This window comes from Miniopterus natalensis, chromosome 15 (assembly GCF_054644295.1).
Source record: "Miniopterus natalensis isolate mMinNat1 chromosome 15, mMinNat1.hap1, whole genome shotgun sequence".
NCBI classification, from domain to species: domain Eukaryota; kingdom Metazoa; phylum Chordata; class Mammalia; order Chiroptera; family Miniopteridae; genus Miniopterus; species Miniopterus natalensis.
Window position 1 is genome coordinate 25582930 of NC_142095.1, and position 26878 is coordinate 25609807.

At 37.3% G+C, this 26878-nt stretch overlaps 1 protein-coding gene across 1 annotated transcript in view; it reads right to left on the bottom strand.

Annotated features, from left to right (window-relative positions):
* STAG1 (STAG1 cohesin complex component) overlaps positions 1-26878 on the bottom strand; it is a 269636-nt gene that overhangs the window by 92411 nt on the left and 150347 nt on the right. The window contains exons 8-10 of the mRNA XM_016224325.2: positions 16566-16717; positions 14193-14266; positions 4710-4833 (exon numbers count right to left, since the gene is read on the bottom strand). Of these exons, the coding sequence (XP_016079811.1) occupies positions 4710-4833; positions 14193-14266; positions 16566-16717 (350 nt within the window). The remainder of the gene's footprint in view (positions 1-4709; positions 4834-14192; positions 14267-16565; positions 16718-26878) is intronic.

Sequence of the window (26878 nt, forward strand, 5' to 3'; positions counted from 1 at the left end):
CCTACCTGCACTGGCCAACTGAGGCCAAAAAGTCTGGGTTAAGCAACAAGAGCACTGGAGGCCCACAGAGATAGCAGAGGTAGCAGCATTAGGATTGGGACAGACAGTCTGGGTTGCAACACCCAGGCAGCCAGTTCCACAAGTAGTAGATGAGATATCCTGGCCTCAGGAGGTTCATGGAATGAGAGGGGAGTGGGAACATTCATCTTTCCTCTTTTCATTCCGATAGAAGCTTCTGCTGTGCCTGGTACAACACCCTGATAAAAATCAGTATAGCAATAGTGAGAAGAGGCAAACTAATGCTACTCAGACCTCCCTCAAGTTGCCAGGTGACTCTTTTGGCAGTCATTCTCTGAAGTCCCATGCTTTAATATATATAATGTTACAGAAAGACTCTTGTACCAGAATAGTTATTACTGATCTATACATATTAACATTTTGAACTTGGAAGCTGTGTAATTTTTCCCTCTCTGCAACCATGTGGCAAAAGCAAGCTGAGACTGTACGTAAGTGGACTAGTCAGCATTATGAGAAAAAAATCCCTGACAGGTGTCACCTGCACCCCTCTGGATTATATATTTCTCTTTGGACCCCAATGGGCAACAAAATGTTGGCCTCCAGGGGAAGAATTTTGTTGTTCAAAGTTATAGGGTTCACGGTCCAAGTAAGCAACTGCACAGAAGGCTGGAAAGAATGCACTTTGCTAACACACCACAGAATGGCTCACAGTACCTTCCTGGGAAGACAAACTAACCACTGTTTTCATTCTGTTGTCCAAATTCTAATACCGGGTCTAGGTATACAGGCACTAGAAAAAAGTGTCTAACCTGCCCTTAACCATGGTAGAAAACCTAACACTATTGCTCATCCATCCATGACAAACAAGACTCACTAGTCAAGGTAGTGATGAATAATCAAACAGTCCTCGATTATAATTGTTTATGTATATGCAGCAAGAAATGCTGGCAGAACAGGGTGGCGTTTGTGTTACTGCCAGCATTTCTTGCTGCATATACATAAACAATTCGGGGAACTTAAAAATTGAGTTGGTGAATATCTACACTTAGGTAGGGTGGTCATACAGAGCTGTACATACAGTCTCAGCACCCCCTCTCACTCTTTTACGTCTTTAGTTGGCTTAACCCAGGCATTTGGGGTGCTTGGTTGAAGACCATTCTCCAGGGAGGTCTGATCTTCCTCCTGGATCTGGCTCTCCTAATTTCCCTTGTAAAGGGTAAAGTGCTGCCTCCAAATGACAAAGGCTCTATGAGCAATCCATGTCCATATAGGTTGTCCAGGGACCCAGGAAGACCCATCTCCATCTCCATCTCCAAGTTTGAGGTGGGTGATGGCACCACAGGATCTGATATACTTTACCTGCCATTTCAGTGGCTGAGCATGAGTAGGGGTTGGAATGTTGAGAAAGACAGTCTCCTGCATGAAGTCTTCTGAACACCCCCCCGCCCCCCTGCAGCCAGCTGCATAAGAATGGGCCTTGGGCCTGAAACACTCCCTATCAAGAGAGAGAATCCTCACAGCCTCTGCTGGGTTTATCACCTTGTGTGCGAATACCTTTCCTGTTTCAGACTCAATGTATGTTCTTTTGTTCTGCTTAAGCTTGCGTGTCATATGGCACCTGGCCAACCCCATTACTAAATCTCTCTCCTGAGGGAAGGGGACAGGGTCCTTAGTTCTGTGGCACAAGAGGGGTGCCTGCAGGACAACTGCCCTGTGTTGACTGCTGGAAGAGATGGCTGGCCATGGTGGACTGACACCCACTACTGAAGCTAATTTTGCTTTGTCCCTTTTCTATGTGAGTAAAGCGCTGCTCCATACAGTGCTTCACTGTGTTTTCCATGGCAGCCCCAATGTCAAGATACAGTGGTGGGGTTACAGGTAATTTTGCGTGATATCGATTACCAAAACCAAAGTGGACAGCTGCAGCCCGACAGACCATCTCTGGACATTCGCGAAGGACAATGGGTAATATAACTTTCACAATGGGCAGAGTTTGGGAGTGTTCACCTCATTACACACTTTGTTTGGATAAGAAATGACCACATATGCAAGCTGATAGTGATTCAGGGCTCTGGCCATTATTTTGCAATGACAGTCATGGACATGAAAGAAACATGATTGTTAGATCCTTCACAATGACATTGGGCACAAGTTTCTTGGACAGTTCTCATTCCATGGGCAAAAATATCCAAAATCTTTGTGTCTCCCGTACTGTTCATCACAGTGAAGCCTCAAAGTGGAGGATTTCATTAATCAAGAGGACAAAGGGGCACACTCTATATTGTCTTTCTTCTGTGGAAATTAAAAAACACAAACAAAAAAACCCAACAAAATCTCCTACCTACAGACAAAATCATGGTGGTTACCAGAGGGGGAAAAACATGAGCAAGGACAAGGAGGGCAAAGGGAGTCAAATACAAGAGGACAGAGGTGACTAGACTTTGTGGTGGGGGGGAAAAAGATGCAGTGGGTAAAAGTGTATGAAATTCTACTTCTGGTGACAGGCAACAGATGTCATTTGCTTGACATACACCGGGCTTGAAAGGTTCTGGTAAACTTAAGAGAAACAGAATCTACAATGATTCAAAACAAAGAAGAGGAAATGAAGTGGACTAACTGAAAATAGATGCCACCCAAGCACTAAAAAGATTTTGATATGAGAAATCAAGCATATGCAAGAAAGCAGAAGAATTTTACACATAAGTTAAAAATAAAAACAGTACAGAGCAATACTGACAAAATGGAAAGGATAGAGAAAGGCAATCTGAGTCATGAGCATAAATACAAAAAGAGATTACAATATTTAGTCCAGAATACAGAGATTACTTTAACTGTAAATAAATTAGATCTATTCCATGTAACTTCTAATGACAGAACTAAAATAAATGGAGAGAAAATTAGAAGTACATTTTGGTCATAAAGTTTAGACTCCCTGACCTTTCATATTGCTGGGGATGTGGTTGGGACCCTCCCCTGACCTTTCCTCCTCTGGCATGTGGCTAGTCATGCAGTAGATCCCCTTGCAAATTCCCTGCCAACCCTTCCATGTCCACTGCCTTAAGCATTAACCCCCAGGGATAACATCTAGGCCTCAGTTGTGTTTCAGCTCCAGATCCAGAACAGCAACAAAACCAGACAAGTGACACCATGGCTGACAACAGGACCAGAAGTACTGACTAATAATCCCTGCAACGGTACTGACCAATCAGTAGAGACAATGACCCTGAAAGGACACATCTGGGAGGCTGATGAATATTCTATTGGGATCCTCCCCTGATACCTCCAAATACCCTCAAGACAGAGGACCTAGTGCAGCTCTCCCTCCTGGGAGTACCCCTGTGCCTCCTCTATCCCTTCTTTCACCCCTCTATGTGCTTGACCTTTATCTTTCTCTCTCCTAAGCTCCAAGGACCCTTCTTTTGATTCTGTAACTTGTTTCCTGAGCCCAATTCTTCTACTGCTCACTTCTTCTAAATCTGTGACTTAATAAATAAACTTTCTCTAGCCCTGGCCGGTGTGGCTCAGTTGGTTGGAGTGTTCACCTTAAAGGTTGTAGGTTCAATTCCCTGTCAGGGCACATACCTAGGTTGTGGGTTCCATCCCCAGTGGGGGCACGTAAGGGAGGCAATTGACCAATGTTTGTCTCTTACACCAATGTCTGTCTTTCCCTCCCGCCCTCCCTCCCCTCTCCCTAAAATCAGTACAACGTATCCACAGCCCAGCCCGTGCAGCTCAGCAGGTGAGCATCCTCCTATGATCCAGGAGATCGCAGTTTGATTCCTGGTCAGGGCACAGGCATGGGTTGTGGGCTCGCAGGAGGCAGCTGACCAATGACTCTCTTATCATTGATGTTTCTATCTCTCTCCCTCTCCCTTCCCCTCTCTGAAATCAATCAAGATATATTAAATAAACAAACAAACAAACAAAAAACATATCCACGGGTAAGGATTAAATAAAAATAATAAACTCCCTCTTGTAGTTTGAGTCTTGGGCCTGAATTTTTTCTTAGCCAGAACTCAAGTACTGAGGTTGCTGAACAAGGAAGGTCTGGTCTGACTCTTATCGGTCTAATACCTGGTGCCATTATCACCACCAACATAACAATTTAAAGTAAACTGTTACATTTCTATATTTGTGAACATCTGGCATTTCAGGTTATAGAATGGCAGGTCATTCATTACAAAAATTCTAATAATGTATCATTCCTATTCTTGATTATTTTTAAGATTACTTAACCAGGACTCAATAATGCGGGATTCCTTTTACAATTAGAGCCTTTCCTAATAGAAATATATTTTTTAGGTCAAATATCCTAACACCCAACAAATCTATTCAACTCTGAGCAAACACTACTGTGACATGAGCCTAAAAAATTCAAAACCAGAAAGCTTATTTAGTTTTTATATTTTAAGAAAAATAAGGAATCTCTTCTGATTCCAAACTAGAAAAAGATTATAATTAGCTTCTTGGGATAATATATTCTCTTAAAATTTTATATGTACCAGACTGTCAATTTTGGTTTACAACTCAGTAAGAAGAGTTTTCACATATGGGCTTATGTCTCAAATTTCATCATAGCCATCAAGTGAATAGTTATTTTTCTGTATCATCTTAGATTTCCATACTATTACACATATTGTCTAGTAATGACAAGCATACCTTCTATCGAAGTCTGGAACAGAGTAACTTACCCTGTCATGAAGAGTCCAACCAACATATTTTAGGTAACTGTCATTTAGGAAGGCATCACTATACATTTTCATCCATACTCCAATTTCTTCAATACAAATGGCTCTAATCTCAGCAATAGCATCACTAGAAAAGGAAGGAAAAAACAACAACAAAAACCTGAATAATATAAAAAGCTAGAATGTACTCCATATTCATCTTCAGCAAACAATAAATATTAATATTATTCCTAATATTGTATTTAATATCTGCACTCTCAAAGGTCTCCAACTTGAATATCTTCTATTTTTTATCTGGCTATGTAGAATAAAAACTATTAATACCAAATTGAAAAATAATGCTTCTAAAAATCTTCTTATTTTAACTCAACCACTCTTATCTATTGGAGTAGGCATTTGGAGCTTTCTGAAAGCCTCACAACTATTATGGAGTCAAAAAAAAGTTAAAATCTTCTGATGAAATCAGAGTACCAACATTCAAACACAGAATAATGTAGAACTCAAAAATTGTTTCTCAAAATAAATGAATCTTTCTAAACTGGCACCCATCTAATGATTTAAAGAAAAGAATTTTTATGACGAAGACACGCACTAATATACGTATGAGGCAAAACTGCAGAAGCAAATTATTATTTGAAAATGTATGATAGTTTGCAAAACCAAAACCTTAATGTAACTGCACAGGACAGAATAATAATTCACATTTAGTCACAATGGAAACAATTTTGGTGACTACACATGAAGTGATGGTAGAACTAACCCCAAAAAGTCAGGTTTCTGGCTGTGCCCCAGATGGCTTTTCACCTCACTATAAGCATCCAATATAACATCCTGAAATTTTCCTACTCTCAAATTTGTGAATCATGAGAAAATACGATGTTAATATGTTTACCTTATCTTTCAGTAAGTTATTAGCTCTAGCTAAAAAAAATCATATTAAATGCAATAAAGTGAATCCCAGCTTTCTTTTGTAGATTGATGATCATATGTGAATAATTTAATATTTAATATAATTTTAATTATTCAATTAATACAAAGCAATCATCTGTGAATTAATGAATTAATCTGGCAATAATTTAGCTGGAATTTAAGTATTAACTAAGGAGCTTTTCTTAGTTGCTGTTTTGTGACAAAATGGGTGCTGGCATTCTAATATTTCTCTCTCTGCTCTTAATAAATCTCAGTTCCGTCTAAGTCCCTGTCATTGCTCAAAAATAAAAATGTGAGAAACGTTCTCTTTTAAAGCCATACTACCAATCACAATCTTTAGTTTTCTGACATTTTTTGTTGTTGTTGTTAATACCTTTTTCTCATGGAGATATTCTATAGCATAGAACCTAATGTTACAGGTTCTGGAGCAAGATATTCTGAGTTCAAATCCTGACTCTGCTATTAACTAGCTGTGTGGCTTTAGGCAAGTTATATCCCTCTTTCTTAGGTTTCCTCATCTGTAAAATAAGGATAATTACTGTACCTGGAGCTCACAGAGTTATGAGAATGAAAGCACTAATGAAAGTAAGACTTAGAACTGTGCCTACTAAACTGGTACCTATTAAACCTTCCATAACTGTTTACTATTATAATCTTTTAAGTGCCATCAATCTAGTCCTTTACAGACAATAGCGTATAAAAAGTAGCTTTACTACAACTGCGAAAGGATGTTCCTAGACCTTTATAAAACTGAACATAAATGGCTCAAGGACATTTCTTTTTCTCTAAATACGAAAAAGTTCAGATATAAAAGTTATAGAGACAATATAGATAATAAAAATTTTAGTTCTCAACTTAGCTCAAGGCTGTTAAGGACTAAAATATTACAGTTGAAACTTACTATGTACCTTACTAATTCCCTTTCCAAGAATAAATGACTATCCTTGATTCAATATCATTCCCATCTGTATCTTTATGCTTTAACTTTATATGTAGTTTTACATATTTTGAAACTTTACATAATTAGTGTCCTGCAGGTACCCTCTCCAATTTGCTTCCTCACAAATCATGTTTTTTCTTCTTTTTAATCCTCACCCGAGGATATGTTTTTATTAATTTTTTAGAGAGAGAGGAAGGGTGAAAAACATCAACTGGTTGCCGCCCATACGTGCCCCCAACCAGGGATCGAACCTGCAACCTAGTATGTGCCCTAACTGGGAATCGAACCAGCAACCTTCTGGTGTACAGGAGTACGCTCCAACCGAGACACCAGTTCAAGACCAAACCATATTTTGACACTTATACATACTGATTCACATAGCTCCAGTTCCAATACATTAATTTGAACTGATGTTCAGTGATCCTTTCTACAAATATTTTACAAATTATTTATACATTCTCTCATTGACAGACATCTAGGTTGCTTCCAAGTTTTTGCTTTTATTAACAATGAATGCCATGAGCGTTCTTATATATGCCTCCTTGTGCACATGTGTGTTTCCCTAGGGGCAGTGTTTCTCAAGTAGCGCATCTCTACCTATGGGCATATTATGAAATAAATTTAGTGAGTGGTAACACAAATATTAAAATATTTAGCATGCAAAATACTAAAACAGATCACATGTGGCAAGGCACTAAGTTTTTTTCTTTGAACACTGTGTACCTGATGTAGGACATGGTCAACTAAGTCTGTAAGACACTGTTTCTATAGTACCTAGAAGTGAAATTACTAGGTCAGAAAGAGTACTCATTTTGTTTTAGAAGTATTAACCAATTTCTTCATAAATCAGTGCTTCACACATCCTTGCCTATTACTTGGTATTGTTCTACTATTTAATATAAATTTCCATCTTTATAAACTGCAAGTTCATGTACTTTGCCTTCCACTGGGCTGTCCAAATAAAAACAACAAAAAACCCCAGCAAAAATAAAACAGACCCCCACCAAAAAACAGAACGCAACCACTAAACACCAAATAATAGCACTTCATCAGCTTTCTCAGTCCTACTAAGTAGTTATCTCCCAGAGATCCATTGCACTTCTTTGCTGTCCTGTAAAAAAAATTAATCCTAAAAACAAAACCAAGACACAAAGTTTCTGGTGTATGGGAAGACGTTCCAACCAACTGAGCCACGCAGCTGGGGCCCTCATGATCTTTGATATTTTGACTATGTATAGATGTGGAATATTTTTCTTGATTTACTACTCAACACTCACTAAGTCTTTCTAATCTAAAGATTCTATTTTTTAAACTAAATTTATAAAATTTCAGTTATCTCATTAATACTTCCTTTTTGAAATCCTATATAAAACTTATGTGAAACCTCTTCTATGCCCCATGTATCAGAAATGTCATTCCTTATCTTCTATCCCTTATACTGTGCCTGGGTAAATTCCTCAGTACTATATTCTAATTTACTAATTGCCTCTTCAACAGTCTAAAGTATGTCTTGTTCACTAAATATAATCTGTGAATATATTTTTCACTTCTAGTAATTTAAATTGTTTTTATATCCACTTGTTCTTATTATATGCCATTTATTTGTTGAAGAACTGGTTCACTTGGTTTGTACAACTTCCCACATTCTGAACTTGGATAATATAATGAAGATCTAGTCAGACAAAACACTCTTCTATTTTCTACTATAAACTACTAGTTTATAGGAAATGTGTACATTCATATTCAATTTTTGTTTGAAGTTGATGTGGCAGGTGAGACTCAAAGTGTTAAAGTGTCATCTCTGCACAGTACCTTCTATTTCCAGTATGTATATGTAGTAAAATTCCCCCTTAATCAATAAAAGAGAATTAAGCAATACTTCTGAAAAATCAATGGCTGGTATCCATGATCACTTTGGCAGGCAGGTCACACTCTCAACTACATTTACAATCCTGTTTTGAACAGTTAGGATTTTAATATATCAAAAGTAAGCTGTGGCATTTCCAATACTATTTTATGCAATGTCTAACTGACTAAAAAACAATCAATACAGGACTAACAATAGGAAATTAAAGAATTGTTGTTCCTATGAGAATAGTAGGTTGATAGCCTTGGCAAGGCTCCATAAAGGTGAGTCACTAAAATAAAAGGCGACGTTATTTTGGTGTTAAAGACTGAGGTAAAATCATAAAAAACAACATAAATTCTGTACTCAAGATTACATGGCTGAGCCGAGATGGACAGGATTTATGCTCCCACTTAAAAAAAACCTAAAAACTGCATAAAACAGTTTTTAAATGTTGAATACCACATAAAGCAGAACAGTAATCTGTGAGAGAGGAGTAACAAATTAAGTGAGCCTTAAGACTGCCCCAGACTGCTGCCTGTAGAAGAACCTAGGCAGAAACTGGATATATCCCTGAGTTGAGGAAAACAAGCTGGGACTCTAGAGGACAAGGGAGCTAGAGTTTAAAAGGCATACTACCAGAGGGAGAGATGCACAGAGAGAGTGAGTGATGAAAGACCCTATTCACTCAGCTGAGCAATAAACAGCACTTTCACATGAGCAAACCACCCAAGGCTGGGGAAAGAATGAAAAGAGCAGAGAACAATCTCTGGAGAAAACACAGGGCTGGGAATACTTTGTGTTCTAATGAGCCAGAGAAGAAAAACCTTGAAATTCACAAGACATAGCATATAAAGAATGATATTATCTTAGCATTGAGGGAAAGTTAGCCTTAGACAAAATGTTGCTCTGGCCTACTTAACAAACCTTAAAAACAAGTGTTGAAAGGATCAAACATAATTATGCCCCCCCCCCAAAGTAGATGAATACTTACAATATAAAATTATCTAGCACTCAACAGAGCAAAACCCACAATGCCTGGCATCCAATAAATATTGCCAATCATACAAAGAAGCAGGAAAATAACCCATAATGAGGAGAAAACTCAATCAATACACACAGAACCAGAAAGTGGTGCAGATGATAAAACTAGTAAAACAGGACAACAAACAGCTGTTATAGCAAGTATTTACATGCAAGAGGTTAAAGGAGAGCATAGAAGAGAAAACGCAAACAAAGAAAATCACACCAAAGAACAACATAACAGAATTAGTTAAAACTAGTTGTTAAGGCAATCAGAGAGTGAAGTGGTTGGAAAATTATCGTGGCCCCCCCCCCCCCCCGCAAAAAAAACTAACAAGACAAAAACAGTCATTTTAGTTTTCTGGAAATCAACCAAAAAAGATAAGCAGCATTTATTCATAAAAAGTTGAAATTTGGGTTATAACAGTGGAAACCTATGGCATTCTGGAATGGAACTACACCCTAAAACACAGAGCAGCAGGTCTAGTAGAGTTACCAGGGTTGGGGATTCCTGTGACAACCACCAGTTTTAATGCTGAGGGAACTGAGTTGATCTGATGCCATGTACTAAATAACCACACCCAGGGGAGGTATCCATAAATAAAGCAAATTCTATAAAAAATGAATGGAAAAAACCCAAAGCCCTGCTAGCCAGAAGCTGCAGTCCTACTTGGTCTGGGCCAAGCATACATGTGGACTAGTCAAGAATTTAGAGAGACCCTAGAAATGCTTCATAGAGTGACTAGATAAGCTTGGCTGCCTAGAGGGCTGTGTGCAAATGCAAGAGTAACCTGAGAAGACACGTTCTCCAAGCTTCACTGACTGACAAGGAGGTTATACACAGCAATGTGCCCCCTCCACTCCATCCCCCCTCACAAAAAAAGAAAGAAAAGAAAAAGAATGAATGCAAAACAAAATCAAACCCCCCAAAATACACAAATAACAAAACAAAATAGGAAGGGAAGTAGGGAGAAATTATAAAGTGGCATGAGAAAAGTTTTGAGGATGATGAATATATTATCTTGCCTGTGATAATTCTATACATGTATATATGTCAAAACTCATCAAACTGTGCACTTAAATGTGCAGGTTATTTTATATAATTATACCTCTATAAAGTTGTAATTAAAAAAACAACAACTATATGACAGGCTTATGAAAGTTTTAGGGTTTTTGACTCAAGTAAATTTGTTAGTAATTCATCATGGTATACATAGTTTATACAAGAAAGAGGATGTGAAACTCCAATCAGGCAATTCATATTCAAAGTAAAGGCCTTGGCCCTATTCAAAAGACTTTTTTATATATGAATTAAATCAAAATATCAAAGTTATTTTTTAAAAACAATTTTCCCATTTTAACTAACTTTTTAAATTAACTGGTCAATTAAAATTTCAAATGTGTCTAAAGACAGTGCTTCTATTTTCTTTGTCTATTTACCCAAACACCTCTAATTAACAGAAGGTAACAAGTGTATGTAAATGAGTCGCTAATTCTTGTGAAATATGCCCTTTAATAATGTAGTTAATATTTTTAAAGTTCAAAGGTTTTAAAGAAAAACAAACTAAACTCATTTGCAATGTAGCATGACAAAAATACTTTGGAAATACTCTGTTTCTACTTTCATGCATATAGTTGAAGGTAAAGAAAAGTAATGTTATGAAGTTATGTATTATCTGCAGAGGTGCCCTTCTATCTTCACAGACTGCTGGTTAATTTGACCATGGGAGAAACAAGATGGCGGCGTAGGTAACAGCTGCACCCTCGGCCTCCCACAACCACATCAAAATTACAACTAAAATACAGAACCACCAGCACTCAGAAAGAACCTCCTAAAATCTGGCTGAGCAGAAGCCCTACAACCAGGGAGCTGAAGAAGCACCGAGACCAGTAGGAGGGGCGGAGATGCGGGTGGATAGGGACTGAATCGGAGACTCCCCACAGGCCCATACCCGGTGCCGCGGTTTAAACCCGGGAGGGAATTTCGGTGGTGGGGGTTCCCGGAGGAGCAAGGGTCTCAGCCCCACATCGAGCCCCCAGCCCAGGGCTCCAGGGCCGGGAAGAGACGTCCCCACAACTCCGGGCTGTGAAACCAGCGGGGACTGTGGCTGAGGGTTGTGGGAGCCCCAGCAACTCCTCCTAAAGGGCCCGCGAATGGGCTCACTCAGACGCGCTCCCTCTGAGCCCCACCGCCGGGCAGCCGCTTGAAAGGAACCTGGGACATTTAGGGACAAACTAACCTGCCTGAAATTGGGGCGAGAGGTGCAGGGGCGGCTTTCTCCCAGGCAGAAGAGCTGGCAGAGGCCACTGCTCCTGTGATGAGTCCTCCCCCACACAGCCAGCAGGGCAGGCACCATATCTGAATCGCCAGCACCTGACTCACACCTTTCACCCAGAGGAGGTGATTCCCGGAGGCCCCGCCCCTCCCCACCTGCAAGCTCATCCAAGCCATTTCCAGTGGCTTTTCTATGCAAGCGGCCTCTGGAGCTTCACGTTTAGGACTTTCCTAAAATCTCTCAAATAAGCAGCAGTGGGCCCCATAGGTCTTGACAAGTGGCCCCAGGCCTGGCACTAGCGGCAGCCTGCACTGGCTCATAGCTTGGCCTCTCCTGGACACCGCCAAGCCCAGCACAAGTAGCAGCCAACTACGGTTCGCTGTGTAGCTCATGCTGGGTGGCCCTGGGCAAGGCACTGGCAGAGGCTGACTTTGCACTTCCCGGGAGGCCCCAGAGACAGTGCACCTGGTGGTTAGACTCGACCATGCTGGATTACAACCCCACCACATCCACGAGTGACACTCAAGGGGCACACTTGGTGAACACTAAAGCCCCACTGAAGTAAATCCTGCTCCATAGGGGTTTCTCCAGCACAGCAGCTCTTTGGCTGCAGTTGCAGCTGGTCCTCACAGCTGATTGGCCTGAGGGTCAATTCCTCACAGTGATGCCAACAGCAACCAAGGGTCAACTACAACAGGACAGTGCACACAGCCCACACAAGGGAGCACCTAGAAGGCCCAGCTCAGGTGATTGGGGAGGCTGAGCTACTGGACCCTACGGGACACCTACTACACAAAAGCCACTCTACAAATTCCAGGAGACATAGCAGCTCTACCTAATACACAGAAACAAACACCTGGAAGCAGCCAAAATATGCAGGCAAAGAAACATGTCACAACGGAAAGAACAGAAGAAATCTCTAGAAGAGGAACTAAATGAAATAGATCCAAGCAAGCTAACAGATACAGAGTTCAGAATTTTGTTTATAAGGATGTTTAAGCAGACTATTAGAGAAGTAACTGAGAAAATCAATAACATAATAAATTACCAATTTGAAATGAAGGCTACAGGAACTGAAATGAAGAATAATTTACATGGAATCAACAGTAGAGTAGAGGACACTGAGAATCAAATCAGCAATCTGGAACATGAGGAAACAACAAATACCCAACCAGAAGAGCAAAAAGAAAAAAGAATCCAGAAATATGAAGATAGTATAAGGAGCCCCTGGGACAACTTCAAGAGGCCCAACAGTCATATTATTGGGGTGCCAGAAGGGGAAGAAAGAGACCAAGAAACTGAAAACCTATTTGAAAAAATAATTACAGAAAACTTCTCCTACCTGGGGAAAGAAATAGACTTACAAGTCCAGGGAGTACAAAGGGTCCCAAAGAAGAGGAACCCAAAGAGGCCCACACCAAGACACATCATAAATTAAAATGCCAAAGGTTAAAGACAAAGAGAGACTCTTAAAAGCAGCAAGAGAAAAGCAATTAGTTACCTACAAGGGAGCACCCATAGGACTGTCAGATGATTTCTCAACAGAAACTTCGAAGGCCAGAAGGGAGTGGCAAGAAATATTTAAAGTGATGAAAAACATGGAACTACAACCAAGATTGCTCTACCCAGCAAAGCTATCATTTAGAATTGAAGGTCAAATAAAGAGCTTCACAGATAAGAAAAAGCTAAAGAAGTTCATCACCATCAGACCAGCACTACAGGAAAAGTTGAAGAGTCTGCTTTAAGAAGAAGCTAATGAACAAAAGAATCTGAAGAACTAAATAGATCCAGAGACATTGACGCATGCAACAGACGATCATATTTCAGAGGAAAGAGGGAAGGGGGGTGGAGGGTGGGAAGAGATTAATCAAAGAAGTTATATGCATATATGCATAACCCATGGACACAGTTAATAACTGGGTGAAAGCCTGGGGAGGGGATGGGAGTGAAGTGGAGGGGGTCAATTGGGGGGAAAAAATGGGACACCTGTAATACTCTCAACAATAAAGATAAATTAAAAACAGAAAACAAAAACACCCCAACCAACACAAAGTTTCCTCAAAATAGAAAGCAATTTTGAAGGAAAAAAAAATTTTTTTTGACCATGGAACAAGATGAGTACCACAGGACAGGAGGCAAGGCAATTAATTTTTTCAAATATCAAGGCAATTATACCTAATTAAGGCCACATTACCTAAGACTACTTTATTAATATTCCATCAATACAAATGCAAGAACATAGGGTGCCTCTAACAGTGTTATGTTCTGAATTTGGAAGAGTGTGGCAGTGGTGGTGGTTGTGGTACACTCCTTCCACAGTAATAGTAAGAAATTTATTTTGCTTTTATAGCCAAAGCTGTCTCCAGAAAACAAAACAAGACAGAGTTTTATATCTTTATAACTACCTAGAACTACAGAGAAGCAATAAATTATGTTAAAAATCTTCTAAATGATTTTTAAAAATTCCTTACCGGTATCTATGAACAAATATACCCTTAAAAATAGAGTTCATCATATTTTCGATTTCATCCTGATTTTCTTGTAGCTGAAATAAAAAATAAATTAAAATGTTGATAATTTTACTTAGAACATTGATTTTCACCCCTTTTCATCTCATGGCACACACTAATTATTAAAATTCTGCGGCACAACAAAATATATGTTTTCTGCTGATCTGACAAAAAAAACAAAACAAGGTATAATTCTGATTCATTCACACCGGATGGCTATTATTGTGTTTGACAATCTAGGGGAAAGGAGGCCAGTTCTCCTGACTAAATAGTCAGGTACTGCATGTTTTAAAAATTCTTATAGCACACCAGTATGGCTCTTATAAAACACAGGTTGAAAATCGCTGGTTTAGAATGAACAGTTTCAATTGTTTTTAATAACTGGCTATTATTATTTTGGGTAATCATCAATTCTTTTTCTCACTTATTGTGCAATGGCTATCTGATATTACCAGTATTCATACATTATTTCTACAGCTATACTACAGAGGATTTAGAACCTCTCTCTTTCTTGATATATACCATACAGTGACTAACAAGGAGTGGTGTTGCTAATGTGGCAAGATTCCTATCTCCAAAATATCATTTGCTTTGGGAATAGGCCTCAATTTCTGTATCTCTTTTGTCCAAACCAGGTCCTGGCTTGGTTTTGCCTTTCTTGGCAACAGATCACCCATGATTATATTTGCCACTGCAGAAGAAACCTCCTGTTCTACCTAAAGTATCCAAATATGACTCTGCAGAAGTTCCCAGTAGAGGAGGCATAATAGAAGGTAACAAGGATCCTAGCCATCAAAAGTGGAACACAGCAACAAAATAAAACACTATAGCAAAGATAATAAATTTCAGGCAACACTACTGATCAGAGTAAAAGTTTGAGTTTATTCACTACTCAAAAGGAACAAAATTACATTCAATGTAGTATTTCTTATTCTAATTTGTTTTAATGCTCAGTGAAATACTGGCTTTAACTGCATACTCCAATGTAACAAAATTTCTCAGACCGATTTTTTAAAATTCTCACATAAGGATATGTTTTTATTGACTATGGGGGGGGAGAGAAAGAGAGAGAGAGAGATACTGAGATTAACGTGTATGGGACTGGGCCACCAGATCAGAGCCAGACTTATTCTTCTGCTGTATACTTTGTTTCAGGTTCTACTGAAGCAAAAGTTTAAGAATACTTTTATAGTTAAGCATTCAAATTATTGCAACTACTGCAAGTTTTAAAAGTTCCTTTTCCTGCATTTATTATTTTAAAAAATAATTAATTTATAAGAAGTGTAGGGTTTAGTTAGTAGTACTTACTGAAGCCACAGTTCCAAAATTTACTCCCATAGTATTACAAGTATGGTATGTGTTTTGAGTTGACTTGTGCTCCTCAAAAATTCATATACTAAACTGCTAACCTTTATTACCTCAAACTTTATTTGGAAATAGAGTGTGGCAAATGTAATAGGCTAAGATGGGGTCATAATAGGGGTCATAATGAAGTAGGGTGGTCCCATAATCCAATATGACTGGTTTCTTTAGAAAAAGGAGAAATTTAGAGACTGACACACACGGAGGGAGAAGGCCATGTGAAGATTGGAGTTGCCTTTGATTTTTAGCCTACAGAACTCTGCGAAAAAAATTTCTTTTCTTTAAGCCGCTCACAGCTTATGCTATCTATTCACAGCAGCACTAGAATGCTAACACAGAATGGATGATAATTTAATCATAAGCTTGTTGCTTCTTGTTGCCTGTTATAACCCATTATTCATTGATAGAAATTTGTAGCAATGTGGTATTAACCCTTTTTCAAGTTAAAATACAGACTAATACTGAAGATCTAAAATTTTATTTCCTATTGGATGAATAAAAATATTACCTACTAAAAACTCAGTTTAAAATCACTTTCAACACATATAGGAAAATTTCATTGTAAAACTGAGACTGATCTATCATATTCACAAGAATGTCATACATTTACCTTATATGTAGTTTTTGGCTTTCTCCTAGAAATGAAGGCTTTGCTGGCCCTTAGTTCTAATGTTACTACTTACAGTGCTTTCTGTGCCCAGAGCCTGGTAACCTTCATGAGTTACCTAACTCCTACACCACCTTCCTTCAAAAGGAGGATTTTTCCGTGAGTCTTTGCTGCCATCAGACAGCACTTAGATAATCACTGGCTGAACACTGCAGTTTCATTTTTAAACTTTGAAATCAAATAATATAATTTTAAAAAGTAAATTTAAAAAAATATACAAACTGTTTTACAGAGAATAAAAAAACTAATGATATATTTCCTACACATTTACATAACATAAGAATTTCAGATATCATGAAACTTACCTCTTTGCGTTTCTGAAGTAGTAACTCCAACCTTTCATTGGCTCTTTTCCCAATCATTTTATTTCTTTCAGCTTCATATTGTCTCTGTGTATTATCCTGATGAATACTGAGGTTTAAGGCAACATTCACCAAAGCAGTCATGAGCTTCATGGCTATGAAATAAAAGAACACTATAGTATTCAACTATGAATCAGAGCTTCATCGATAAGATTAGAAATTTATAACGGAAACAGATGAAGAAAAGAAACTAGTCAATTTCTGTTTTACAACCCAGGCATAATTTAAGTTAAAATATATATATATTTTATAGAAGTAAAGTTGTCATCTTAATCTGAAACAATTTTATCTGTCTCAGTGTCACTACAGTTTGGCTAATTAATATTTCCTACTAAAGAACAGTCTCATCCTAATCATCAGCAGGATGGATTTAGCTTCTACAACCCATCTCCCCAGTCCTCAAATACACACACCTTAGTGAGAACATACTAATCAAGCCTACTAGAATTCTCTTCTGACCACCAGTTCTGTGTAAGCAATTGCTTCCTTAATAATGTTATTAGTTAGATGCATCAAAGGTGCATTATAACCAGCTCATGATCTGTAAGCTAAAGATGGTCCTCTGCTTGTACTGCTCACCTCAGTGAATGGCATAACATAACCTCCAACCCCTGAAAAACAGACTGATCCTACCAATCTCACTAAATTCATTAAAAGTGTATTCTGTGAATTTCTGACTTATTTTCCCTAGTTACAGTGTTAATGTACTTTTAAATGTTCACTTGTATTTGTAAATCTTAAGTATTTTCAAACTTCTGTTTCAAATCCTCTGAGAAACAGGTATGACACAAACCTTAAACTTACGTCTATTCATATTTATTTTCACTATTGTATCTCTACCTATCTACATACACACACACACTTTGTTATTCTGAAACTCTATCTACATTTTGGCTAATACCATGTTAATAGTGATTGTTACTGCCCTTAACCAAAATATAAGACATAAATCCTGAAAACAAATGTATTTAAGTTAGAGACCATTTAGAAATCCATTTAATGAAAATGTTTTCTTTTTCCTGAGATACTGTGTCAACAGAGTAAACTGAGAAATAGTCTGTTTCAAAATATCTGATAGTAGTATGAAGGTTAAAAGTACTTTATAAATTAATCTGTATAAAAAAGGAAAATAGCTCAAGGACAGGAGGGATCTGGGACATTCAAACTGCCCAAGTCAGGGATCCCAGATCCCAAACTCCAACTGTCATTGTGTAATGACTCTCCGTCCATCCTAGATATATATAAACAAAATAAATCAATATACTAAAACAGGGGTGGGGAATGTCTGGCCTGAAGATTGTATATGGCCCGAGAAATCATTTGGTCTGGCCCTGCCAAAGCAACCACAGGCAGGACTCAAAATTCAATAAATCTAGGAGCTTTTTTCATAGCCAATTTTTAAGTTGATAATTTTGTATGGCCAGGGAATGGTGTTATAAATATCCAAATGGCTCTTGGCAGAAAAAAGTTTCCCCACCCTTGCACTAGAACAATGAAAAATACAAAATAATCAATACAGTTTTAGAAAAGTATTAGATATAATATAGCAGTATTTACTGAGACAAAATGTTTATGAATCTGTAAAACATAAACTTAACTGCAATTTTTAATTAACATACCACCAACACAAAAGCAAATAAATAGCTATTAAAGAAAGACTTCTAATTTAATGACATAGATACAACATAGGGATTGTGATGTCTAATTAAGTCTACTGAATAAGACTGATTTCTGCACAGTGTGGGCACTAATTACATTTTACTGGCATTACTAACAGGACCATTTCATTAATTAATAATCCTACAGGAATTCAGCCTAGATTCTGTGACATGGGCTGTTTAGTGCCTTCTCCTTGTCTACCAAAGAGAAGAATAGTTCATCCTTCAAATTATAACTGCTGACTAGTACTTGTTATGGTACTATAGAATGGTAAACGTGCACTACTCAGAAGTGTGGTTTGCAAACAGGTGTTGCCAGTTCATTTTAAGTACAAATTTGAAAGTTTTTGTTTTTTTTTTAAATATATCTTTATTGATTTCAGAGAAAGGAAAGGAGAGGGAGAGAGAGAGAGACAGAAACATCAATGATGAGAGAGTCACTGATTGAGCCCGCAACCTGGGCATGTGCCCTGACCGGGAATCGAACCCCAATCGCCTGGATCCCAGGTCGATGCTCAACCGCTGAGCCACGCCCAGCCAGGCGAAAGTAAGTTTTTAGAAATGTTTATAACAAGCTAACACAGTAATCTTTGTCTGTTGAATCTAATAATGAAATGACACTAAAACTATTTCTTTTGAAAATAATTTTATATCTTACATAGTACTAGGTTATGACAGACTGGTAATTAAAAAACTGGTCTTTCACCACAGAGAGTTCAAGAAGCACTGTTTAATGCTTCCCCATTTACCTGTCAAGCCAACATATATTTAACATTGTTCTATGTATTAGAAATACAAAAGTGAGTAAGACAGTACCTGCCCTCATATTTTTTACATTCTAGTGAGAATAAACAAACAGATAATATACAAATGAAAAAATGTCAGTTAATGGAAAATCTATAAAGAAAACTAAAGTATGATATAAAAAATAAAGTATAATAAAAGGTTAATGAATAAAGAGGATGGTCAGCAAGAAGGTCTCTTTGAAGAGCTGACGTTTGAGCATGGAAAGAAAGAGCATGTGATTATGTGACAGAACAGTGTTCCAAAGGTTATGAGGTAAACTGTTATGAGGAGGGCACTCATAAAAGAGCAAGGTAGTTAGTGTGGCTAACGCATAAAAATAGGCAGAGGCAGGAGATGAGACTGGGAGAAAATCAAGAGGCCACATTATAAGGGTTTACTAGGATCAAATAAGATGTCAGGATTAAATCTAAATGAGGTAAAACCCACTGGAAAATCTGGGCTGGTTGAGAAATATTCTGATTTAGATTCTAAACTGCTGTGTGAATAGACTATAGAATAGTAAAAGTAGAAAAGGAGAGACCAAATAGAACACCAAAAAGAGCTGAAAATATTTTGACAAAAGTTTGCAATGATGATTCTCAAGATTTTGGCCTTGAGCAACTCAGTAAAGCAAAGCTAGCTTGGATATAAGTTGTAGCCATAGGTAGAGAAAAATGTTTAGATGTGAAATATATTGTGAAGGTAGAGCTAGAAGAATATAATAGATTATAATGTAGGAAATGATAGAAAACGAAGAGTTAATTAAAAGTTTTGTAGTTATTAGTATCTAAGTAGAAATGTTTAGTAGATATATAACATTTGGAAGTCATCATCAAAGATATTGGTATTTACACCCAAAAAACTGGATGGCACATCTATCCCATGGGTGCTACTTAGCCATTAGAAAAAAGTGGCATGATTTGTGTGCTGAAAAGAAAAGCCCGTCAAAATATCTGTTCATGGAAAAAAAAGCAAGATGCCTATCAATGTGTATATTATGCTATTATTTATGGAAAAGAAGCAACGTTATTTATTTTTATGTGCCAGTCACTCTTCTAAGCTCTTTACACATACCTATTCATTTACACCTCACAACTCTATCAAGTACTATTATAATTACCATTTTTTACACAGGAGAAAACTGAGGCACAGATTGGCTAAGAGTGCAAGTTATATAGCCAGTAACTGGTAGAGATAGAATTTAATTACAGGCAATCAAGCTCTGTAATCCAAGTTCCTAACCGTTATAGATACTGCCTCTCACTGAATATGCATGTACTATTATTTTCATAAGATATTATATTTTAACAAAAATAATTTAAAAAAACTATGGAATTGGTTTTTACTTTATTCACCAAGGAGTGAATGAAGACAAAAGATTGAGTCCTGAGATAATTGAGTATTTACAGTTTAGCTTTCTAAGATCCACCAGGACAGTGTGGTATTCCAGAAAACATGCAAAGACAGTGCTTCAAGAAGGAATAAGTTTGCTCAGTGGTTAGAGCATCGGGCCGTGGACTGAAGGGTCCCGGGTTTGATTCTAGCCAAGGGCATATACCTCAGCTGCAGGCTCAATCCCTGCCCCTAGGGAATGTACCAATCAGTATGTCTCTCTCACTCTCCCTTTTATTCTCTCTGAAAAGCAATGGAAAAAATATCCTTGGAGGAGGATTTTTTAAAAAAAGGAATAAGAAGCTATGTCTTTCAAGAGAGACGATGATAACTGAGAGTTGCTTGGTGATTTGGACAATAAAAAGGTAATTGCTTACCTCAACAAGAGCAGAGGTGTTGAAGTGGTAGCGATAGAAACCTAACTGGAATGGGTTCGAAGAGAGTAAGAGGAGCCCTGGTGTGGCTCAGTTGGTTGGAGCGTCATCCCATGCACGAAAAGGTGGTGGGTTTGATTCCTGGTCAGGGCGCATGCCCAGGTAGCGGGTTTGGTTTGATTCCCACTCGGGGTATCTGGGTGTGTGCAGGAGGCTGACTCATGTTTCTCTCTCACATCAATATTTCTCTCTCTCTCTTCCTCTAATATCAATAAATAAATTTAAAAAGGGGAGAGTTAAGAGGAGAGTGAGTGGAAACAGTGAATAGAAATAATTCTTTGAGATTAGCTGGGGGGAAAAAAGAGAGAAATGGATTGGTAGCTAGAGGGATGTGAGAAAATAAGGGAAGGTATGATGGTCAGTCTTATGTGTTAGTCTTAAGTGTCCTGACTAGGTGATAGTATTTAATCAAACACTAACATAGGTATGGTATACCTGTAAAGGCATTTTGTAGCAATGGTTAACGTTCACTTGATATAAAAAAAAAAATGTTTTTATTGATTTGACAGAGAGAGGGGAAGAGAGAAAGAGAGAAAAAGAGAGAGAGAGAGAGAGAGAGAGAGAGAAACACCAATGTGAGAGAGAAACACTGGCAAGGGTAACATTCAGTTGATTTTAGGTAAAGGACATTACCTTCAGTAATGTAGTGGGCCTCATCCAATCACCTGAACGCTTTAAGAGCAAAAACTGAGTTTTTCTGGAGAAGCAGTATCTTTCTCAAAACAGCACAACTTCTACCTAAGTTTCTAGCCTGCTGGCCTGCTCTACAAATTTCAAATATGCCAGGTCCCACAATCACATGAGCCAATTCACTGAAATAAATCTCCCTCTCCCCATATATATATATGTCTTCATGTGTGTATACATATGTGTAAGTAAGTATATCTCCTATTGGTTCTGTGTCAGTGGAGAGCCTGACTGATAACAGTGTTTCTAAAAGATAAGAGTTGTTACAGCATATTAGTATAGTGATAAGAATTATCTAATAAAAGGGGAGAAACTGAAGTTGTAAGAAAGAAAAAACAACTCCGAGAGCAAAGTTCTTGAGGCAGTGAACAGGGATTAGATCCACTGCACAAAAGCATGGGCTGACCTTAGAGGGCACTGTAATAACAGATGTATCTATATGGATACAGAGTATATGGATACAGCTGCACCTAGATAAGTAGGCTTAATTCTTAATCTTGTCTGTCTCTATTTAAGCAAGCAAGATAATTGGCTAAGTGTGAAAAGAGGATAGGAGATGTTACAGGTTTAAGAAGGTATAAAATAATCTTATAAGAAAATGGGCAAATCCATGGAGTAGAATAGGATTCTTACGCAGCATTAAAGGTCCACTTAAGAGAAAACTGTAAAGCCCCAACATTATGACTATGTGTTTTTCCTCACTTTCGGCTGCTCTGGCGCAGGTACAGAGCAGGTAGTAATATGAGCTTTGCCTAGGAGGTATGATGGATAAAGAGAGGCAAGAATGTTAAGGGTATGAAGGACATTATAAATCTGGATGACAGAATTTGAGCTGAGGGAGTGAAAACATGATGGGTGTAAAGAACACTAAAAATACAGCATTAAAGGACTTAAAGTCCCAATAGAAGAAAAACAATACTGGAGTTAGAAACATAGAAGAAAAACGTAGAAACAAAAGGAAGTGGTTATCAGCAAATGAAATGGCTGAAATTAAGATTGTAAGTATTAACCTTTTTTTCAAAAAAAAAATCCTCACCTGAGGATATGTTTAGTGTTTAGAGAGAGGAAGAAAGGGAAAGGCAGGAGAGGGGGAGGGGAAGGCAGAGAGAGAGAGAGAGAGAGAGAGAGAAACATCGATCGTTTGCATCCAAAATCCATGGATGCTCAAGTCGTTTATATAAAATGGTGTAGTATTTGCATGTAACCTATGCACATCCTCCTGTATACTTCAAATCAAATCAAGATTACTTGTTGGACTTAATAAAATGTATGCTATGTAAACAGCTGTTTAGGGAATGACAACAAGAAAAAAATGTCTGTACATGTTCAGTACAGATGCGACCATCACAAGCTCTAACTACATAGTACAAGTCAGCAACAACATAACATTTAAAAATTCATATATTAGGTAATTAAATGCCTAAATCTCCACTCCAATCTAGCCAGTCAGGCAATTCTTCTACCACACATCCATCTTGGAAGTCCAGAAGTGTGCTCCCTGAAGAAAATAAACCAGATATTTGGAATTGCCAGACACAGAGGAGTGATATATGTGCAGTACAAAGTACACTGGGTGCTCCTTCACCCTGCCGGACACCCAAAAGGTAGACAGCAACCAAACTTAAGCATATTAAAAGATACTTCTGCAAAGAAACTAAACTTCCCTGGGGAAAATAATTATCAATACCAGCAGTTTATAGTCTACAATGAAAATGCTAGCTGACCACAGGACTACCCTATAGTGAAGTCCACCAAAGAAGCCAGAGCTCCTGCCCTACCCTGTCAAACAAACCACACCACACCACACCACACCACACCACACCACACCACACCACACCACACCACACCACACCACACACCACACCACACACCACACCACACACACACCACACCACACCACACCACACCACACCACACCACACCACACCACACCACACCACACCACACCACACCACACCACACCACACCCAACCAGCTTTTTAGTGTCTCAGTGTCAGCAATGACTAGAGAGCCAAGAAAAAAATATTCGAGGAAAGTTTGTAACATGAAAGTTGATAAAAGCAGAGAATCAGAAAAGAAGAGGTCAGAGTGGAGAGTAGAAAAGAACTTCAGAGTAATAATTAACATTGTTAATGGGGTAAGAAGATAGTACATCAATGGAACAATGTTTTTTAAAATAGGCTTGGAGAATGAGAAAGAACTCTTAGAAAACTTAAAATCAGTCAATATTAAGTTCCATAAAGTTGGGAAAATGAACAAAAAGATTTAAGAAATGGAAAATGGAAGTGAAATAATAAGAAACTCAGGACTGATTCAAGAGTAAGCAATAGGTAATTCATCAGAGTGCCCAGCACAATGAATGGGAAAATATATATATACACATCAGGTTATATCACCATATTTCAGAACACCAGGAACAAAGAGAAAAATCTAAAAGCTACTAAAGAAAAGAAAGAGGATCAGACTTAGAAGCTTAGAAAAATACTGAAGAAAATACTTAATAATGAATTCTATATTGGGTCAGACAATTAAAAATGAGGATACAAAATACTTTTCAGGCATATAAAGTCTCAAATATATACTTTTCCAATATCCTTTTTCTCAAGAAGCTATACAAAAAAAAAAAAGCTAAGGAGAAAATAAATGAAAAAAGCAAGCAAATGATGATAGGGGATCCAACAAAAGACAAAGGATCCAAACAATGGCAGAAAATTAAATAATTTAAAAGACATCTAGATTTTAGAAAATGAGGAAGTCATATTAAACACAATTATTAAAAAAAACACAAAATAAAATGCACATCACAAAATTGATTATAACACCCTATTATTTGTTTAAAAATAAAACAAAAAAATCTTCAAAACTGTGCATATGAGAAAAAAAATGTAATACCACCATACTATCAAAATTATGAGATGGTATGATTATGGTTAATTTTTATTTTTGTATTTTCCTCCTTTTCTGAATTCTCAATAATTTCTTCACAAAAAATGACCCTAAAAAGAAAGCTAATTTTCACACCTGATAGAAAGTAAAAGAGATAAATCTAAGAAAATAATAGTTCCTTAACTAGAAAGTTTTAAATTTTTACTGTAGATACCCATACTTACAGATTTGAGAGAGTCATTGATCGAGCCTACAACCTGGGCATGTGTCCTGACAGGGAATCGAACCCCGATCGCCTGGATCCTAGGTCGATGCTCAACCGCTGAGCCATGCCTGGCCGGGCCATACTTACAGATTTGAAAGTGTAATTGCATTCTTAAAGTTTATTGTATTTTATGGGTACAGTTATATGATGTAGTAGCATCTGCAAACTTGGCCAATTATTGGCATTCTTCCCATGAGAACAGCAGAAGTCTACTATATACAAACCCAACCAAACTGAAAAAGGTGTTATATATACAGGAGGAGTGAGAAAAACAAGGTGGTCAAATTAAAAAAATAAAAAAAAAAAAAGTAATAGTGCAAGGACAAAGCAATGAAAAAGCAGGAATCTAGAAAAAACTTAAAAAAATATATTTTGTGGTGATACCTAGAAATGAAATTCATACATAGTTAAAAATCAATACTATGCTCTAATGTGAAGATTGTTTACAATGATAATTACACCCATGTAAATACTTCTTAAGATTCATATAAAAAATAAATTCTAGGCTCAAAAAGCACATACATAAGAAATATAAAGACAAGAAGGGGAGATTATGTATACTTTATGGTCTGCTCTTTGATGATGCCACAGTGAGCTAAATTTTTCAGGGATAACCATAAATTCTGGAAAACCAGAAATATTTTGTCTGATTAGGAGTTATAAAAGTCTTACTGAATTTAATAAATATAATTTGGGACCTGAGAACCAAAAACTAAGTAAAATAAAAATTCAAGCTGTTTGTTTTCTTAATAGTAGCTTTTGATAGAACTATTTACTTGTTTACTTCTGATTTACCACTTGTAACGTCTTTTATTACAAAAACAGAGGAGGTGTTCGATAAACTCTGAGTAAAAACATGAATGAACGGAAACACCACAAATACAATTAGCTCTTTATGTCTTTATAGAATAATACCAGTAGCTTATTAAATGTCAGGCACTGGTCCAAGCATGCTTAATTTCATTTAATGAGGTAGCTATCATTATCTTTCCCACTTATAAGGAAAATGAGGCCATCAGATAAGTTAAGGACTTGTCCAAGTAACTCTAATAACAGGTAGAGTGAGATATGGATACAGACAGCCTGGTCCAGAACCCATTCTATGAACCACTGTATTACACGGTTTCAGCAACTGAAAGCCAAAGGAAACAAAGTCAATTTACTAAAGCAGAATGATTTTCAGTTCATGATTGGAGAACAAAGCAATTTCATATATCATTGGTAAAGAATGTCAATCAATAATGTAAAATCAACCATATGTCAACATAGTAAACAAAAAGGTAGAAAGAAATATTTACTTCCCCAAGAGTCTAAGAGTGACCTACTGTTAACTACTGGTGAAGACTGGTTGCCTAGCATACTGAGGCCACTTGACTATCATATGACAATCTCAATTACATTTTCTAATTTTTCAAAAATTCACTTTAGAAAAAACAGAATGGACTCACTCAATCACCACACCATTATTAACATAAGTTTTGTATTCTTAATCCCACCCTTTTCAAATTAGCATTCTCATCTGAGAAGAGGCCGTCAATATTAATTTATTTGTAACATCATAGAAAATTACGTAGGTGACAAAACAGCAAAAAAATGAAAAAGTTAAAGCAACATTACTCATCACACAAACTGCCATCTAATAAAAATTTAAAGTCAACAACTTGTAAAGTATTAGCATACATTTTAAAAGCAAATGCCTAACAATAATATAAACAGAAATAGAAAAATTAGATTCTTTGAGTAGAATTTTCTTCGTAATACCAAACAACAAAGTGGTAAAACAAAAAAAATCCCACCCATTTTTGATCTTGGGGGGAAAAAGTATTTTCTCAGGAAAGTTTCATTCAATTGGAAAAGAAAAATGTGCCCAGTCTCAGATGGTAAGTTCACCAAATAACAATAACATAATATTACTTATAAATTAAGCCCACAAACTATGTTCTAGTATGTCCAACTGAGATAGCTATTTAGAACAGAAATAAGGGCACTTAATTCTGAAGATTAATAGTTAATGAAAACTGTACTGTAATGCGAAGCTTCTTTATTACGGTGGGTCAAATAAATAGTACAGTGTGATTTAAAATTCCAATTGAGATAACACAAAAAACAAACCAAAATATAAAATATAACTGCTACTAGTTTGTGTCA